Genomic DNA, 19,945 nt, shown 5'->3' with positions numbered 1-19,945 from the left:
GAATCACTGTTTTTGCCTCATCTCTGAAGCACTCCTCTTTCCGTGCAAATAATTTCAAGCCTCAAAGCTGTAGAAGAAGCCCAGCAGAGGTGATCGCAAACCTCACACCCCAGAAGGAGCCGACTGGTTAATGAAAGTTCAAAGCTGCTTCATGTTTGAAGACACTGATATATGTAAAAGGAAATGAGCTAATTAATCTTAAAATCCTGGAACTTGAGAAGTATTTGGAGAGGCAGTAAGCTCCATTTCAGGATTTCACTGAAGCTATGTATTATTCAGCTCTTTCCGTTGTTGTTCAGGCTGATGTATGAGAGGTTTGAGAAACGCAGCTGTGGACTCTGACAGGATAAATGTTAAAAAAGCCTGAGAAAGGCCAGATTGTCTTTTAAGCACAGAGAAGTAAGAAAGAAACAGTGTGGGATCCTGGTACTCGAGCAGGCGGATCGTCATCTTTCTGTTGAGTTCAGCATCGATAGAAAGCTCTGCAATACGTGGGAAGACACCTTCACACATTCGGAAAGTAAATGGAGGACTTTTATCTGCCAAGTGCTACTTGTACCTGGAAGACCCCCAAATTTCTGCATTTTACTTATGCCAACAGATAACAAGTATTTGCATGTCATGTATGTGGATTGATTCTTTTATACCTTTTATGTACTCTTTTATATACCCTTTTACATCTTGTACTTTCAGCTTACTAGCCACTTTAAAAATACAAATAAATGCAAAACTAAATAATAACATTTAAATGAAGATAATTAAATAAAAAGTAAAAAGACCAAAGATTTCTGACTTTTATAATCTCAACATTTATTTTAGAAGAAACCAATATACTTCTACTGAAAGGACTTCATACCATATATGAAATTCAACTGAGAAGACACTTTCAAATCTTCACAAACAACTGCATCAGCATTCTATAGAAGAACAGTTAAGTTGGGATTGTCACATAAAGTCAGTAATGTACCTATATGTACAGTGTAATGACCCAGAGCTGCAAAACTCAAATATGTAAAAGGAGCAGAATCGTGACTGCAACGCTTTTATTAGATTCCTGCTGGTTGCTTTCATGTACCGAATTTTGAAACAGCAAAGGGATGTATGAGACTTTAATGTTTTTTTTCTACATGCAACTTATTCTAATAACTTATTTCAGGATATGAACCCCCCCCGAAAAACTGAGAACAAAACTATTGTCTCTGTGAGAGAAATCTACATGTGCGTCTTCCTTGAAGGAAGCTTTAGCAACCTTTAAGAACAAAATGCTGGCTTTCTTGACAAGTCTGGCAGGCTTAGAAGTGGAAAGATCTAATATGTGGAATACCAGAGGCTTCGTACTTTAATACACACAGCCCGGGGAACCTCGGTCCTGGTTAGATATGTCTTCAAAGTGAGATGCTTTGCTGCAACCTTAAACTTTTTCCCTTTGCACAAAAAAAACTTGCCCAGATTTGATAGTACTTCAAGTCAGAAGTGATTGGCAACACTAGTGATGTGGATTTATGCAAGGATTCTGCTTTCGCTCGTGTTGGCAGTCACACGGTGGTGAGGACATGGTCTGCATGACTGAAAGATTGGCTGTCCTTCATCGGCTTCCCTCAGTCCTTCTGGGTGCTCACCAGAACAGGCAAGCGTGGCGTGGTGGCCCAATTTCACACAATGAATTGAGAAAGAATCGCACCCCACTCCGTACAAACAGTGTGGAATACGTCCCCAAAAGTTCCTGCAACAAACTGGGGGGAAGGCAGCGCCGCTGCAGATGTGGTAGTTTGGATTTGGCATTGTGATGTGTTCAGAGGTTGACGTGGCTACTGGAGTGCTGGGAGCCAGGTGCCATTCGCTCAGCTTAACCCTGCAAAGCTATGTTAATCTGACGGGAGAAAGAAAAATATTAAAAAGTAAAACAAGGGGAAATTTTCTCTAGGAAAACAATGGACTTAGCAGAGTGTAATAATTTCATTCCCTAGTCCTTAATTGCCATTTTCTATGCCTTACCGAAAATTTCTCAAAACAGTGACCTTACATAGATAGTTATGAAGTGGCTTGTGCCTTGAAAATAATAAAAGCTGGGTAATGACTAAATAGGCATGTAGCATCTATTTCTCTTCAACCTTCACGTATTTACCCAGTTCCTGTAACCTGGCTGCTTTCTCAGGGTTTATTATTACTTGCAGACATGCAAATAAGCAAGCTATTCCAAATTGCTCATCCTGGGGACACCCCGTACAACCAGGTTTGAATGTCTGATGGAGAGCCCCGACGCAATCTTTGTGTTTTAAAGAAAGGCAATACCCCGGCGGCTGGGTGACAAACGCATCTGGGTTGTGTTTCAGTGGTCAGAAGCCAAAGCGCATCCATCTCCTTCATGGCAGCGTGTGGAAAGCGCCGCGTGTTTGGTTGCGGTGACCCTTCCAGTGCCTAGTGCTTTTTGTAATAAAGATGTGTTCACTGTGAGATGGTGGCAGGAAAAAGAACTCCACCTCTTTATGGAGTATGGGAGAAGAACGCCAGCTTCCAAGGCTAATTTTCTGGACGCCGGTGGAATACGTTTGCAACATTGCCCCTGGCTCATTTCCAGGACTCTAACAGAGGAAAGGTTTTCAATTCCTTTTGTCTTTTCTTTCCCTTTCCTTTTCCCTTTCCTCTCTTCTCATTCCTTCCTCCCTTTCCTTCCTTACCCTTCTCTTCCTTTCTTCTACGAACTGGTCAAAAAGACAATATGTGGAAAACCAACACCCTTATTCTTATTTTTTAACTGGAAGCAGGAAGTTTTGTAATTTTTTTTTTTTTTAAGAGTGAGATAGACACCAGAGTGGCACTCACCAGAACTACTCTGCTTTCAGACCAGTTGATCCGTGCGCAGAACCAGGGCAGAGATTTGCCTCCGTGAGAAGGATCTTTCACAGATCTGTGTGGAGCCAAAGGTGGCTGCGGTCCTTGGCCGCTCCTGGCCCCCCCGGCAGCCCCCAGGATGGTGGGACCACGGCCCTGGAGGCCCATCATTCAACCCAGCCAGGGGCAAAGGGGGGATGAGCAGGAGGTGGCACAGGGCACCGCAGTGGTGCGGGAGGGTTTGCTCCTCTCTGGTCCAGGATTTCATCGCTGGGTCCTTCCAGCGTGGAGCGATGACCCAGTAACGCGGTGGTTGTAAGGGGGGCAAATGACCCACAGCCCGGTACGGGATGGATGATGGGGACCCAGCGGGCATCCCAGCCGGGTGGGCACGGTGGGGGAAGGTGGGTGTCAGACCCTGCCCGTCGGGGGTGCCGAGGTGGGGGGCAGCTCCCCTCGGGCTTCAGGACGGAGGAGACTCGGGGGGGGCTTATTGCTCTCTACAGCTGCCTGGCTGTAGGCAGGGGGGGTCGGTCCCTTCTCCCAGGTAAGTGACAGGACAAGAGGAAACGGCCTCAGGTTGTGCCGGGGGGTGTGTTAGATTGGGGATTAGGAAAAACGTCTTCACGGAAAGGGTGGTCGAGCCCTGGAGCAGGCAGCCCGGGGAGGCGGTGGGGTCGCTGTCCCCCTGGAGGTGGTTAAAGGCCCCGCAGACGCGGCGCTCCGGGACAGGTTCAGCGCCGGCCCCGGCCGTGCCGGTTAACGGCTGCGCCCGGTGATGCTCGAGGTCTTTCCCAGCCCCGCGGTGCCGCGCCGCCCCGCGCTGGCGCAGGGGGGCACCGAGGGCCGAGGGACACCGCCAGCCCGCGCCGACCCCCGCTCTCCCGTGCCTTCACCGGCCTGACCCCCGCCACGCCCCGTAACCACGGCCCCTCATCGCGCTGCTGGGGGGGGAAGAGCCGGTGGGGGGATCTCCCGCTCCCGGCAGCCGCCCTGGAACCGGACGGACCCCCCCGCGGGCCCTCGGTCCGCACCGGCGGGGCGAGCGCTGCGGCGGGAAGGGAACCGCCCGCCCGGCCGCCGCTAACCCCGGTGCGCCGGCCGGCCGCGGCAGGGCGGGCGGGGCGGTGGCTCCCGGGGGGCGCCCCCCCGCCGCCCGGCGGTGCCGGTAACTGGGCGGTGCCGGGGCGGGCGGCGGCCAATGGCGCGGCGGGGGCGGGGCGGGCGGTGCAGGAACACCCGGGAGGTGACAGCGAGGCCCCGCCCTCCCCGTGGCGAGCGGGCGCCCGCGGCGAAGATGGCAGAGGAGCGGCGCTGAGCGCCCCGCCGCCGCCGGGGGAGCGCGGTTGTCCCTGCGCGCCCCGCGTCCGCCAGGGGCGGCAGCGCCGGCGCCTGCTCGGAGGCGTGTGTGATGGTGCGGGCATGGCGGGGCAGCCGGCGGCCGCGGCGCTGCTGAGGCGGGGGGCGGCCGGTCCCGGCCCCGGCGGCGGTGGCGGCGGCAGCAGCGGCCAGCGGGGGCTGCCTCCCTCTCCCGCCCGCCCGGCGGCTGCCTCCCTCCGCCCCGGCCGGCGCTGAGGTAAAAGAGGGAGCGCCTCGCCGTGCCGCCCGCCTCGCCTCGCCTCGCCCCTCGCCGCCGCCGCCATGCTGCCCGGGGTGGGGGTGTTCGGCACCGGCCTGACGGCGCGGGTGATCGTGCCGCTGCTGAAGGCGGAGGGCTTCGCCGTGAAGGCGCTGTGGGGCCGGACGCCTGAGGAGGCGGAGGAGCTGGCCAAGGAGATGAGCGTCCCCTTCTACACCAGCCGCATCGACGAGGTGCTGCTGCACCAGGACGTCGACTTGGTCTGCGTCAACTTGCCGCCGCCGCTCACCCGGCAGGTCGCCGTCAAGACCCTGGGTGAGTGGGGGGCGCGGGCTCGGCGCGGCGCGGCGGCCCCCCGGCGCCCGGGGGTGCGGTGCTGTGTGTTTGTTTTCCTCTGTCCCCCCCGCCGCCTCCCCCGGCTGTCCGGAGCGGGGCCGGCTCTCCCCGCTGCAGCAGGCCGAGCGGCGGCGGGGGGGAGGGGTGGGGGGCGCGGCGGCTGGCGGTGACACCCCCCGGCCCCTCACCCGGGATGCGGCGGTTAAACCTGGGTAGGGCCGGGCCTGGCGCCCAGCCCCACGGGGCGGGGGGGAGCAGGTGGCATCGGTAAGAACGTGAAAATCCCGGTAGGAAGGAGAAAACGGGCATCCTGCCGGCGGTTTCCATAGACGCCTGGCAGGGGAGCCCGGCATCGGTCCGGCCTCGGGGGGGCTGGGGGTGCCGGCTGCGAACCGGGGGGCCGGGCTGGGAGCGGAGGCAGCGGAGGGAACGTTTTTACACCCGCAGCTTCGTTACGATCGCGTACAAAGGGAAGGAGGGACCGGGAAAGTCGGCACGCACCGTGGCCAGCTGCTCCGCTTTCAGGCGTGCGAAAACGGGCCGCGTCTGGCTTTCTCTTCTGGGAGCGTAAGTCGGGGCTTTGCTCCGCCAGCTTCGTGATCCCGGCTCCTGAAATCCTGCTTTCACGTGGATTTTCGTGGGAGTGCCCTCCGGAGTGAGGAAGTCTTAATTTGTCCCTGCAAATAGAGGTGGGCAGGGGTAGCAGCGAGGGGAGGATGCCGTGAGTCATGGCTGGTGCGGCGCGGGCTGAGGTTGCCGAGCCGGGGTGGCTGCTTTGGCTATGTAGGCTGATGGCTATCGCTTTCAGCCTCGGAAACGTGTGTGGCATGCCCTAGTGTTACATTGCTACTAGCGTACTCATTAGAATTAGTTACCATTCAAACGCTGCTAATATCCCAGCCAGCTAGTGTTTTCAGCCTTTAAAATGAAGCAATTAAGGGAATTAAGGCAGTATCTAAAAATCCTCAAGTACAGCGTAGGCATTAGTCTGGAAGCCTTGCTCAGCGTTACTTGCCATACTTGGAAACGCTTGTCTTTGAGTCAGAGCGTTTGCTTGTCTTTAATACACTTCTGAATTTTTCCTCAAGATCCAACGCTTGCACCAGAAGCCTGACGTGCTTGCCAGAATGTTGTGGGAATAGATTTCTAATGTAGAAACACCCCCCCCCCACCCCAAAAAAAACCCAACATATAAAAGACAGCATCAAGGTAATGAGGATTTCCTGTTTGACATGCATGAGCTTGGCGACAATTGTGGCAGTTTTCCTGTGACACTCTTTCCTGCAGGTGTTGCTTGTGGAAGTGCCCCAAGCTTGCCCATGCTTTCAGAGGTAGAATCCCATGAGGTTTCAGGCAGACACAAGGCATCTGGTACAAGACCAAGATTTCTGAAATAATGAGAAACACAGTTGGTGTGATTTGTCCAGAGGGCTTAAAGTAATGTTATGTTTTGACCCTCTCAGTATTTGCAGCTAAAGAAGCAAAAAATCTGTTCCAGAACATGTGCTGGATTTACGAATGATGCTGACAATTGATGTAGCAGAGAAGCTACTGATAACTTGTTGTTGCAATCTGCTAACAACAGACTGGGGGGGGAGGGAAAAGGTGTTTTCTTCCTATTCATTAGTATTGTACCATTCTCAGTTCCCTTTTACCTCTAGTTAATTTGGTGTCCTTCTGTTCCCCAACGGCTGTTATTTCTGTGTTGCAGGGGTAGTAAAATATGTGTGAAAATGCATGGAATAGTTGAATAATCATGTTACAAGGTGATAATGTGCAACGTGATAATTTACACGGAATAATCATGTTACAAGGTGATAACGTGCAACATGTGATAGTTTTTATTTGTATATTACTTACAAGATTAGTATTGACAGAAATATCTTTTGGACTATAAATAACTCTTCCCCTAGTTATTTCAGAGTTAAATTTTTACTGTTTGGTGTTTTTTGGATTTTTGTGTGTGGGTTTGTTTTGTGTGTATGTGTGTTTTTTTTTTTTTTTTTTAATTCAAGCATTGAGTCTATACCAGTGAAACTTCTTGCATGTTCATACAGGTGTAAACAGGGAGCTAGGGCAGTGGTTCCTGAACTGCTGAGAGGAATACCTTGTTGCTGGCAGCACCTTCTCCTGGTCCTGCTTATGCTTCATGGCTTGGGATCTGCGGTTCCCTGGAGTGATTATTTTGCTTTAATCGCTGATCTTTTCTGTTTTGAGTGGAGAGCGCAATTGCACTCATCAAGCAGGGGTTTAAAAGCCTGTGGTGAGCAGAGGCAATGTTGTATAGATTGAGGAAAGCAGAAGCTGGAGAAACATTTCTTAGTGTAAGGAAAGGATGTGGGTCTTTTCTTCAACTTTTTTTTTTTTTTTTATTTTTAACCTCTGGAGATTTCACACAAATATTATGCAGCAGCTAATGATAGGACATAGACAGGGATACTAGAGGTTTTACTCATAGATGAAGGCTTCAGGATGTCTCAACATTATGCCCTGCATTGCAGCAGAAAAGGTTGAGAAAGAGATGAGTTATCCATTAATACACCCAGGTCTGGCTTCCATACGAGAGGAGACATATCTGGCCTGGGAGGAGACAGGGGCCAACTTTTCTTTCATACCTGTATTTTATTTTAAATGGGCTTGTTGCCCAAAGCTGTGTTTCCATTTGAGGAGGATTCATTATTAAAAAGTAAAAGCCTGAGGAAGCAGTTGGCGGTGTTTCTGTCGCCTGTCTAGAGCTGTGTATACACTGTGAATTTGCAGCGTGTTCAAATCCACTCTGGCCTGTTTCTGGTGTGGGCTCTGGAGGTGAAGGTGGGGTGAAACAGGTGTCCCTGCAGCTGTGTTTAATTCTGACCATGCAATGGGGAAAAACTGAGTTGCTTGGTTTTCACTGCTGGGTCTGACATGTAGATGTGTTGCTGCTTGAAACACGTTTTTGGCACGGTGGCCCATCAACCACTACTAAAACACAAATGTGTGAATACACGCCCCAGCTGAGGAAGTCCCCAAACTGTGGCTTCCTGGAAGCTGTTGTGGGGAGAAAATGGGAGAAATACAGCTTTAAACTTGCCCTGTTAGCTTTTCCTCTAAGCCTCTGCTCCTTGTCCCTTAGGAACAGGATTCTGAGCTGGGTCTGACTCTGTACGGCAGTTTTCTTAGGAGATACACCAATGTTGGGCAAGTGTCTGTAACAGACTCAAGACAGAACTGGCAACCAGGCTGGCTTGTGTGATGACAAAAAGCATGAACGAAACCTGTGGTGTTGTATGTGAAATACGCTGATGGCCTCTTTTACTTGTCTGCGAAAGGATCAAATTCCTTGCTCGCTTCTACAAAATGGGGCTGATCGACCCTTTCTCTTTCCTGCCTCGGGTCTGTCCAGCTCACTTAGGATGTCTCTTGTTAATTGCTGTTTGTACTCGTTCCCTGTAGCATAATGCAAAAACTAATGTCCCGACTGCCTGGTTGCTTGGTGGTCAAGAGAGATCAGTGGCTGAATGTTTAGGTAAGTGTAGGAAACAGTCCTAGTGTTGAGTAAGGGCGTTTTACCTTCTCATGGAGCTGAAAAGTTTAGCGTGTTTGCAGGAAGTGGTCTGCTTTTCCCCCTGCCCACATGTCTTGGCTATACAGTTGTGTCCCGAGCCTGATCAGGCATGGGAGATGCGTTTGCACGCAGGGACAAAATATGTCACCAGAGTGCCTATTTGTGCTCAGCATCAAAGGGGTGGCTGGTACAGACAATATGATGTGACCCTCCACCTAGTTCAGAACTGTCAACACATGACATGTCACGGTGTAATCCCTCCCCCTTGTTCAATTAAATATGACATTCTTCAGATCCTGACTGAAATGGTTGCCTTGCGTGACTAAATAGCTGCCACATCAGGTGAAGTGACTTACTGCAGGCAGTGCTGAGAAGTCCTTGATGACATTTCATCTCGGAGTCGAAGGCGCGGATGTTCCTACGTGCCTGGTCCTGTTGGTGCTTGAGTCAAGTCAACTCGGCTAAAATGAACTTATTCCTGAGGATCACGTAAGTGTTTCTGGGGAGCAAATGTTTTGCTTTTGGGAAGAATCAAGTACCAGATGTTTTTAAAGCATGTCTCTGGAGATTCTACACTTTGTTCTATTTACAGTAGTTTTGCTTACTCTTTCATCTTAGCTTAAGGACAGGAACACTGGGCTGTGTGCTGAATATTCACTACATGTGTTTGCAGCCATGTCTACATCGTATTACTTTTTAAAATGTTTACATTGTAGTAGTGCATGATAGGAGTCTCTTCTGCCTGGAGACTGTACAGAGTGACTTTCTCAGCCCTCCAGAAGTTGTTCCTCTTAAGGAGCACTTAAATTTGTTTGCTGGCTGGTACTTCTTCTATACTTGATTATGGTCATGAGGGAGCATCTTTATTTAGAGAGGAACATAAATAATACTGCTCAGATCCTTACCTTCCCACCCGTTCCCAGGAAGCACTGGCATCACACAGGCATGCAGTACAGGCCTGCTCTCCGGAATATGTTTGTGAGAATTCCTTGTTAAAGCACTGACAATGTTATTGCTGGATCTTCCTCTCTGAAGTGGGAGGAACGTCAGCTGCAGTGAAGTAATTCACAGATCTGATGCAATTGCTAATTAATTTCTGCATTCCTTTGCATCCATGCAAGCCAGGCAGAGGTTACAGGGTTGTAGGGGTGGATAGAGCTTTGTCCAGGGTTTGTAAATTGGTTGGGATCCTTTGGGAAGAGATGTTCTATTAAGGGGGAAACATTATCATGATTATTTATTATTAATAGCAATGTAATATCTGTCCTGCGATATTGAGTTTAAATTCGACCTAACAGCAGTGACTTTCAGCAGAACACGCTGCTGTGCTTGGAAGGCGGATGACTTTGCAGCATATTAAATGTGAATTATGGTCATCGTGTTGCAAAAAAAGTCAGATGAAGTGCTGTCTATCTTTAATCAGCACAGCTAGCAAAGGCTATGGTGCCTTTTTTTGCATGTATTAGAAGGTCAGTCCAAAGAGCCTGCTGGCAGTTGGCTGCAAGTCTTCTTCCTGCTGGAGAGAAGATGGTGTTCCACAGAAAATGGCACCTAGCTCTGCCATCAACCTTTTTATCTCACTACTGCAGACCTTTAATTCCGGTGTTATTACTGTAAAACTCCTGCAGTGGGAGCATCCACAGATATTGTGGGATTAGGCCTCCGAGATAGTTAAAGAACACTGTTCAGATACTGTTTAAAAACCCAAACAAATAAAAATAAATTTTAGAAAAACAGACACCCCTCTGCCCATGTTTCCTTTCTGGCCTTCAAAGGTGTGTTTTAATTTTTCCCAATTGCCCTCTTCTGTCTGAAAGTAACCACCAGTTCAGTGTTGGTTGCAGTTGTAAGTTAGCCTGGAAGTCCAATATGGACCAGACTTGGGGTTACTGGGGCACTGAGCTCATGCCGTGATGACGCACTCAAATTCACCAGGCTGCGGAACAGCCAGTTGCGATTGAAATGGTTGTATTAAACAGTATTGGATGTTAGCATGAAGGCCACCATTGTGATCCTGTATCCAGTTGGGTCAGTTCGCATTGCTGCAGTTTTATCTGTACGGTTGTAAAACAGCATGCCTGGCCTTGGGGGGGTCCCAAAAGCCTGCAGAGATATGTTGCTGTGTTGCTGTCTCCAGACCAGTGTGGGCAGCTGAAGCAGGATGGGCTGGACCTCTTGAGGACTGCTGCAGGTCTAGCCTTGTGCCCACTCAACCAGAGGCTGTAGGGATGGGTGGAAAGCAGCATCTCTCAGGTTCAGGAAGTTGCACCCCCTGTCAGAGGTTACCGTGCCCTGTAGGTGCACTGGCTGAATCAAATGCGTGCCCAAGCCCTCAGACACTCTACTTCTCCCTGTGATTTAAATGGCAAAATGTGATGCTGGAGCAGGGATGCCCTCCTTCCGTCTGCTCGGCTGTCAGCAGCTTGGACCTTTGGCATAGGATCAGTGAAGGAAGCGAGAGCAGTGCAAGCCTCTGCTGCCGCCGATGTTTGGTCTGTCACGCTTTGGTAGGCAGAGCCTGTGGTCAGGGTGGTGATAAGTTGATTAGAAATCTGACTTTCTTTTAAATATAAAAGTAGGGGTGCACTACATTTTTTTTATTATTATTATTATGTGGGCAAGTCCTTACAGCCTTTTTCTGTTTCACTGCATGTTGAACGCTTTTCTTCTTGCACTATTCTGGTCTTGTCTTTGGTGTTAGCAATGGTGGTAAATACAGCTATTTTTCCTACCATTTGTGGTACTGGAAACTCAGCTGTTCAAAGACTAGTGCTCTCTAGTGCTATTCTAGCACAGGCCCTCCCAGGGCATCCCTGTCAGCGTTAGCAGCGCTACACTAGCGTTAGCAATGCTGTAATGGGTTGATTGGGTGTTGAAAATGACTGAAAGAGGTAAGGAGCTCTCTTAAGCGTGGCTTTGTGCATGCGTGTCTAGCCCTGTGGCTGTGTTAGTGAGGATCATCTTTTGTATTTCTTTTGCCAGCACAGTTGGTAGAGTGGATATCACACAGACAGTGTCTTGTGCAACCTCTTTTTTTTTTTTTTGTTAAAAAGGCACAACTGTGCTGTGGATGCCGTTTCACCAACAGAAAATGTGTAGTGTAGCTTTCTGGTATGAGAAGATGAGAGAAGGTCCTGATAAAAGGTGTGTTTATACAGTTAGAGCTCTGCCCAGGCTAAGTATAGTAATTATTTAGCTTCTGGAGTAAATTATTGAATTCCTATAACATGGGAACAGCAGAAACCAGATCTTTTATTCTTCTTCTTACTTTATTGCATAGCCTTGTGCCTTTATTCTGACAGACAGCAGCCACTGTGACACCTGCTGAGGTGGTACAGAGCTGTCTGATGCCTCTTCAACAGACCTTCCCTCTGTGACTTTGTCTTGTTGCTCGTTTCTGGGGACTTGTGCTGCTGAGGGCTCAGTGGTGTAGGTAAAGGAAGGACTTGCATCCTACTTCTGTTGTTCCAGGTTTTGGAAGAATACTAAATAATAGGGGAATTAAGAATGTGTGGATAAATGCAGAGAAAGGAAAGTATGCTGGGCAAATAAAATCATTAGATTTTCAAGCTTTCCACTGTTGCCTCTCTTCTTTCTCTCTCTTTTTTTCTTAAAACCCTCTCGTGCCCAAGATTGACACTAGATGATGGAGAGATTTACTGTATGACTCCAGACATAGATAGTAGAGTACAGCCCCTGATGGAGGAGGCAGGGTAAACACTCTGCCAGATGCCAGATACCTTATTCTCTCTGCTTTTGTTTGGGAACAATGTAAACTGTGTCGAAGCATATTTCAACTTACTGTCCTTCTCTTTGTGCAGTAGGTTCTGGCCCTTTCGCATAGTGGTGACAAAGCACCAAGGATGAAAATAGAGTTAAATTTCTGGGATGGCCAAGATTGGTGTTTTTCACAGGCTGCTGCAATGCAACACCACCTTTCCCTATTAATATCTGTTTGCTACAACGTTGTCCGGAATTGCTATGAATTGTTCTGGTTTCCTCAAACCACCAAAGCAGAATTGTTCACCCTACTGCTTTTTGTTTGTTATTCATATAAAAACCTCTTAGATTGTAAGAGTCAGCTGTCAAAGCCAGGGACTTAATTTACAAGGTTAGCATGCATGCAGGTAACAAAACCACACTCCTTACAAAAAAATGATCCCAGTTCCGAAGTCTTGATTTAAACCAATTGATTTAAATGGCTGTGTAATTAAACAGGAACAATCCCTTGTGTAGGTTCCTTAAATTGATTTAAGGCCTGGTCAGCACATAGATTTTTGTACCAGTATAATTATGACTGCAAGGGGTATGATTTCTTTAATGTAATAATTACTGTGTGGCCATTAGAAGTGCAGCTGGTGTGACTCCTGGTGTGAATGCTGTTCTGCTGGCATAATGGCATCTTTATTTGGTGCAGGCATAAATTCTGTTGCATATATATTTAAAGCATCCAGCTGGTATAAATGTATCTGTTTTACTACCTCTAGGTATATTGGTACTGTACTCTTCATAAAGGTGGTTGATGTATTGAAGTTGTTTATTGTTGTGGGCACTGGGAGGAATCCCGCTTGGCTTTTGGGTCATTGTGAGTTTGGAGGCCTTTGAGCAAAAGTCCCTAAAAGGTCTAAAGAGTTTTTCTGTGCTTGTTCAGGAACTGGCTATGCTAAAAAATGTGATGGTGAAGAGCAGAGGAGGCTAGGCCTTGCTGCATCACACAGGCGGCACTGACCGCCAGTGTCAGGCAAGACTAGTGCACCTGGCAAGCCTGAGTGTAATTACCCTTGAGCACCACGGATGCCTCTTATAGCTGCACTTTCCGGATGGTGGAACAGGCGTCCAGGGTGGCATAAACGCCAGATCTTCTTAATACACAGGTCTGACCCACAGGGTAACAGGAATTGTGGAGAATGAGAGTTTTCTCTCTTTCCAAAGGATAGGAGGAGGTATAGCATCCTTTCAGCCCAGCCAGGGCTAATGACGGAAGTTACTATTTATCAGGTCTAAACTCCTACATATGAGCGTGGTAAAGAGAACAGAAAATGAGAACAGTGTGAGGAACTTGGTTGCTAGTAATATAAGAATAAACATAATGATTTAACACAGGGAGTAAAATTGCTTTTGTCATTTGCTGCTGTGCTAGAGTTTAATCTCAGGGTGAAAACCAGTGCCTTCAATTCCATCGCAGCAGCAATCACAGCTTTAGTGAAGCAGATGGAGGTGGAAAAAAAGGTAGCAACTTTGTTTTGCATTCTGACATTACCATGGCTTTTATCAGCAATAAAGACCCTTGTTTTGGCACTTCCTTGCAGCGAATGTTTGGCAGTCTTCAGCTCTCCCATCTGGCCATTTTTTGCCAGGAAATACCCAGAAGGGAGGTCGTGGTTGAATTAAATACTGTCTCTAGGGTATTGGGCTTCACATGGCTAATGAGAAGCCTTAACATAGAGAGCTTTTCAAAATCCAAATAGAGTCAAGCAAGATAAAATAGTAGTTATCCTTGCTGTGCTGGAGTGATGTTGCTTAAAAATGTGAAACTGAAGGCCGGACTGAGCACTTGGAACTCTTTCTCTTTGTGTCTATACATATGCATTAGATACAGTTCCATATATGTATAAAATTTTAAAAAAACAACATTAAGGTGAAAAATACATAATTAAAAATTCCTGGAAGTCCCTCCCCTTCCTTCACTTCCTCAGCCCATAAAAGACAATGCAACTGTGGCTGTTTTGGGGGGGGATAGGAACGGGGAGAGAGAATAACTCTGAGAACATCTGAAACAGTTGCGGTCAAGCTTGTGCACATTAAAATAAATTCCAGAAATGTGCCTGAAAGATGTGTGTAAAAGCTCAGATTCTGATCCTGCTTGCTCTGCTGTAAATGCCAGTGAAGCTCTGCTGGATCAAGGGAAATAGTTGAAATTTGTGATGATGTTACTGAAAACACATTGTGGCCTGAAAGAAAAACTAACCATGCCGCAGGGAGAGGAGCCTGGCCTTGCAGATCTGTGTCCTCTCGGCAAAGGCACTTCTGTCAATTTAAGAAATGATTGGTGGGAGTCCTGGGACATGGTTCTGCAAACCTTTGCTTATTAAGTAGTCTCCTTGAAGACAAAATCCCTGATTCCTTTCAGGGAATATTTGTCAGGTGCAATAATTCACTTGAGTAGGAAATTGCTCGCAAACTGCTTTTGTACCAGTTCATCAAAAAAATCCAAAGACGTAGCTAGATCTGTGCGATTTCACAGCTCGATGTGGTTGTGCTTCTATAAGATGTTACAGTGGCATGTCTGCAGGAATGAAAAATAAAATGGAAAATATTTGGAGCAGAGGTGCTTAGAAATTATAGACTTTCGTAGGCTATGGCTAACACTAGATGAGCGTGACAGAGCTTGAAGAACTCTTTTGTGCCTTGCTGCTTGACTTGAAGGATCTTGACAGTTTAGCATTGTGAAAGATGCTTCGTGGTTAAACAGTATGAGATGCTCTGATAAAGACTTGTTTCTCAGGCAGGGTGCTGAGCAGCACTCCCTGAGACTAGTTTGTGGATGTGGTATTAAACAAATACATCAGGAGGTGTCCCAAATTTTGTATCCTTGGTTAACAGGCAGGACTCGTATTCATGTTGCTGAAGAGTTCTGCTTAAAAATCTGTGTCATGAGATGCTCGTTTTGCAGGGGTGATGTCTTTGCTAAACTAGCCAAAGTACATTCGGACATGGTTTATGACTAGTGGCATAGCTAGAGAGAACCATTTACCTGAAGTGTAATGCTGGCTGTAATTTGTACTGAACTCCACCATCTAACCGTTAGGAAAAAGTGCTTTGATGTGGCATATGCCTAAAATAAGCAAAGTCTTAGGTTCACAAACCATCTCACTATCTCATATATGCTGATCCGTTTGCTTGTGAGATTCAGTGCTAGCTAGCAGACTTATGTATGCCTTTGATTGTCTTGCAGCTCTTCATATAAATTTAATTGTGTTGGTAATGTGTTTGTTGTAGTTTGAAATTGCATATTTGTTCATGTAGGCAAAAGTGATCCTTCATCAGGCCTGATGTGCACAGATGTTTCGGCAGCTGCTGAGATCATGCCTGCTGCCATCTGTGGGCAGAGACACCTGACCCCTTACATGTCAGGTGGTGACCAAGTTGTTGCATTATACTCATGGCATGCGTTTGATGAGACTTGTATCTGCTCTAAGCAAGAGTGGCATGATTGAGAATAAGCTGGAGGGTTTCTGTCCTGAGCTTTCATTCTCCGTAACTTAGATTGTGTATTTTAATTGGGTTGTACTTACCTGCCTTCCTCAAGCTGGTTTCATCTTTCAGGATTCCTAAAACTACAGACTGGGGATGTGGGAGCACAGGGGCGGTTAAGAGGCTTCCTGAAGTCTGAAGAGACTTGGGGAACTGGTGGCAGGGACAGAGGCTGGGTCCTCTGATGTCTGCCCATTCCTTTCACTGCAGGACCTGCCACAGCCAAATGCCGGTGAAGGGGATGGTGATGATGCCAAACACATCTGAGCTGCTGGAAGAGGGCCAGTCTCGGTCACGCTTTTCCCTGGATGGTTGTGCAGGTGGTCTAAAAACTAGAGTGGGAGGAGAGGAGTGGGGATGCTGCAGGGAAACGCAGTGCCCAGTTGAAAATAATCTCTGAGCTCCTCTTGTTGGTGTAGCTTTTTAATGTCTGTGGGGCAGCTTGTGAAGGAATTGCAAGGACGGTTGGAGAGACTTCCCTTGGGGAATATGGCTGGCTGGGATTGAGTCATCCATGGCTGTGTCATTTGAGGATTGTATTGGGCACTGAATACTTTGTGCGTTATTAATGCCAGTAATCATCTTTCTAGTGTTGGAGCTTTATTTAACATATGCTAAAAAAATATCTTTTTAAGCCAGCTTGCTGTGAGCAGTGATGGCTCAGCAGCTGGGAGACTTGTGTATTTTATTTTTAATGAATTATGGAGTTTCTCTTTATGTGTTATGGCCCTCTGCACACTGGGAACCCCCTTTCTTCAGCAAATGAGCAGGGCCTTTCTGGGCTGACTGAAGCAACTGCCTTTTTGGAAGGCAGACAATAGCATACACTTATGTAGCGTTGGTTGCAAATACAACCTTGAGCATCAGCTTAAGCTGATGTGAGCAAGTTCAGATTTGCAGCTGCTATTAGGAGGTGCTCAGATGTAAAAAGATACTTGATTTCAGGTCTGGGTGGTTTTTTTCAGCCTTTTAGAGTGCTTGTCTAGGGCCTCTTGCATCAGGCAGGCAGAATCGTCAGAGAGCACTGGTTGAAAGCAAGTAAGGTGCTGGTAGTTGCTGGAGTTGTCATGTACTGGCTCAGTGTTACCGTATTTGCAGGGAATTTGTGCTAGATAGAATTGCACTGGGGCCGTGTGTGATGTCTTTCCCTTTCTGGCTACATCTGTGTTTTAGTGAGTTTCACCAAGTTGGTAAATGGGCAGGGTATTTGAAAACATTTCCTTTGCTTGGTGCTGAAAAGAAAATTGTAAGGTGATGCTCCAACTGCTGAATCAGATTTTGGGAAATCATTAAATCCCTTGAAGAGTCTTAAGTGTAATGTCACAGGTGGGATATTAACTGGCCTTATAAGCTCTTTGGTGTAATGAACAAGGAGTGGATTTGAAGGCTTTTGCTTACTTCCATGAGGAATTACTCTCACATCTTCTTTCACTAAAAAGGACACATCAAAGAATTAACTGTACAGGAGATGCCTCTGCTGTAAGGTTAACTTCATAGCATAGAAGCTTAAGAAACTGTTTTTTTACTCCTAAAAGCACTGAAGGACATGGCTTTGCCCTCAGTATTTCCGAGGACTGTGTGTTTTCAGAGTCCTCCTGGCAGATAGTATCCGTGCTGGTAAAGTTTTGGGGTCACAAGTGTCAGATGTTTGCACCGCAGCTCTGGACCAGGCAAGGATGATGGATACTTGTGGGTTTTTACAACTGTCTGTCTGGTCTAAGTACACTAGCCTGAATTCCATGTGGATTATGTGGCGCTTACAGCTGGGAACTCTGCGTGTAGGTACCAAGCAGATCATATGGATTATATTCTTGTGATGGTAAATATATGTAGATATTCTTTGCCTGTGTATCAAAACATCTCTAAAACAAACTTTGGATGGGCTTGTGCTGGGGCGATAGGCTTGTGAATTTGCTGTAGCTGTTAATGCAGGAAAAACTGAGAGCCTTATATTCTTCAAGTCCTGCTATTACATAAAAATAGGTGAATTTGCAATTGATACTGTTCATGGAATACGTGACTCTAGTAATAAGATTACCTTTTCAGTCTCTCCTTTCCATCTTTTTCTCTCTATCCTTTTATTCCTGGGCTCACCTGGCACTGTAAAGCCTGTTAGGGCCTGAAACTCAAATTAAGGAAATTAAAAGTGTGGGTAGTTGTGCTATTTCAGTTTGCTTGCAGCAAACAGTGGGTGTAGTTTCTTGGGGAAAATAGATACATAAATATGGCCACAGAGAAAGAGGAGGCAGAAAATTAGCTTCGGGCTAAGATAGACTCTGTAGGTCTGGTTGGAGAATTGTGTACCACCAGCTTCTCTTCTGATTTAATGCGGCTGTGATGGCGTAGTCTCTAAACCTGTAATTACAAGACTATGAGAGATGGATTGATGTGGACAGTAGTTAGGACATTAATGAAAATACCATGCATGATGTGGGGAACAATATGCCTTAACGTGCTTTATTTAAAGGAACTGGAGAATAATTCATTCAAAATGCCATTCATTGTCTGCCTGGGGTCTTGTTTCTCCTTTTGAATGTGCAAGCAACTCTAAACTGCTTCGTGGGATACATGACAGTGGAAATTTGGGCCCCTAAGATAAAACAAGGTATTTATAGTAAAATGTTCATTTTGGTAGGATTAAACTACTTTCAGCTGGCCTGTTGCTTTTCAGATGTGCCAGCCAGACAAAAGACCTGTGTGGAGTAATCTGAGATTTACCTCTAGATTTCCTAGAAGAATTAAATCTTTTCTGTTCATGCTGGTATCTTCCTGTGTGCTCACGCAACTCAGACTCTTTCCCACAAAAATATGGATGCTGTCAGTCATCTTTATTCCTCTTTGGGATTAAATTACACAGGGGTGGACCAGCTGAAAGACATTGGGCAGCAGGGGACAGGAATCTATGTGCGTCTGGTTCCTGGTTTCACAGATCCTCCAGCCCTTAACACAGCTGTGAAAAATCCTTTTCTCCTGTGCTTTTTCCCATCTCCTGTGAGCAGTTTTACAGTGACAGGAAGACTCCCAATGCCGTTGATAGCTGCAGATATCGGAGCCCATTGATTTGAAGCACATCAACCATGGTGAGTGATGGGAGGCAGTGCTAGGTTGCAGGGATCTTCCAGAAAGTGAGACATCATTTGGATTAGGAGAGGAGGGAGGTGGATGTGTTGTCAAGTCTTGCCACACCTCACCTCTGGCATGTTCTGCGGTTGTCCTTGTGGAGTGCCTCGGTGTGGCAGTGGGTGTTTCAGGCTAAGTGTGGGAAGGAGGATATGTGGACAGGGCAGGACCCCTAGGCAGCTCATGTCTCTCTCTCTGGGTGAAAAGCAGTGGAATAAATGCAGGTGTCCTATGTCCTATAGACAGTGTGTTAGCCATCGAGTTCAGAAATTACTTACTTGATGGGAGGCACCTGGGAACGCTCAAGCAGGTTTGTTTTCAAGGCCAAGTGCTAAAAGATCCACAGCCCTGAAGAACTCCCTGTCTCTGAAATTCTTGGTCATTCAAAATCTTCCAGTTTTGTCTCACGAGGGTTTGATCAGTATTAGGAGTGTGTCAGGGCTCCCAGGCATGACCCTAAATGAACTTCCACATGCCTGAAACCTGAAGGCTTGAAAGTCTTCCCATTTGCTACTGGAAGAAACTCACCTGAAGTTGCTTTCTGTCTAGCAGTTACTGTTTTGTCCAAAAATCCCAGAGAAACTGGTCTTCAACTGAATGCAGCGTTACAAGAAATGGTATGCCAAAGCCATTCGCTTGCATTGCCTCAGCACTTACGTGAGACCGAAAGAAGCGGGCAGACAGAGTTTCTTTTTAAACAAATACTTTTTTTTTCTTTAGTATAGCATTAGGTTTATGGTTGATACCTTGTTGCCAGGTTTAATCTCAAAGCAGTTTTATGGTTAGGCTGTAAATACTGGGAGTGGGATAAGGAGTGTGGAATTTGTGATGGAAACGTGCTGGGGCCACGGCTGTGCCATGCTGCTGCCTGCACAGCAGCAAACTTGTCAGATCAGCGAATATCATATTGCTTTCTGTGCAGCCGATTTTCTTCCATTCGGTGGCTTGCATTTGGCTTGTTAGCTTCATTTGGAAGCAGTGCCAAAGGAGGAGACTTGTGGGGGGGAGAGTAGCGTGGGCTGTTGAGTGGTTGAAGTCCTGGATTAGGGGTAGAAAGCCCCTAAGTCTTCCCTTGTGCCCCCCCTCTGGCAGAAGCCAGACACTCGCTACAGGGTCCTGGAACGTAACAGCAGTGTGGCAAGCTGTGCCCAGCTTTGTGTGAACCCTCGTCTTGGGAAGGCGTAGCGATCTGTGGCATTTCTTGTTTTTGAAAACGCAGGCTTGAAAATGCCAGATAACGTTTGCCTGAAAGAGGAGGATGTGTTTCAGGGAAATGATAA

The 19,945-nt window shown here is 47.2% G+C and overlaps 1 protein-coding gene across 2 annotated transcripts in view; it reads left to right on the top strand.

The window, feature by feature from the left end:
- The first annotated feature begins 4,121 nt into the window (after nucleotides 1-4,121).
- Nucleotides 4,122-19,945, top strand: part of GFOD1 (glucose-fructose oxidoreductase domain containing 1) — a 75,089-nt gene continuing 59,265 nt past the window's right edge. Inside the window, exon 1 of one of the 2 annotated variants that reach the window (XM_027783319.2) lies at nucleotides 4,122-4,726. In XM_027783319.2, coding sequence (XP_027639120.2) covers nucleotides 4,474-4,726 — 253 coding nt within the window. In that variant the 5' untranslated portion in view covers nucleotides 4,122-4,473. Of the gene's footprint in view, nucleotides 4,727-5,126; nucleotides 5,437-19,945 lie in introns of those variants that run through there. The other variant, XM_055798199.1, reaches the window with a different exon arrangement.

This window comes from Falco peregrinus, chromosome 3 (assembly GCF_023634155.1).
Source record: "Falco peregrinus isolate bFalPer1 chromosome 3, bFalPer1.pri, whole genome shotgun sequence".
In the NCBI taxonomy this organism is placed as follows: Eukaryota; Metazoa; Chordata; class Aves; order Falconiformes; family Falconidae; genus Falco; species Falco peregrinus.
This window is presented reverse-complemented; position numbering and strand designations above follow the sequence as displayed.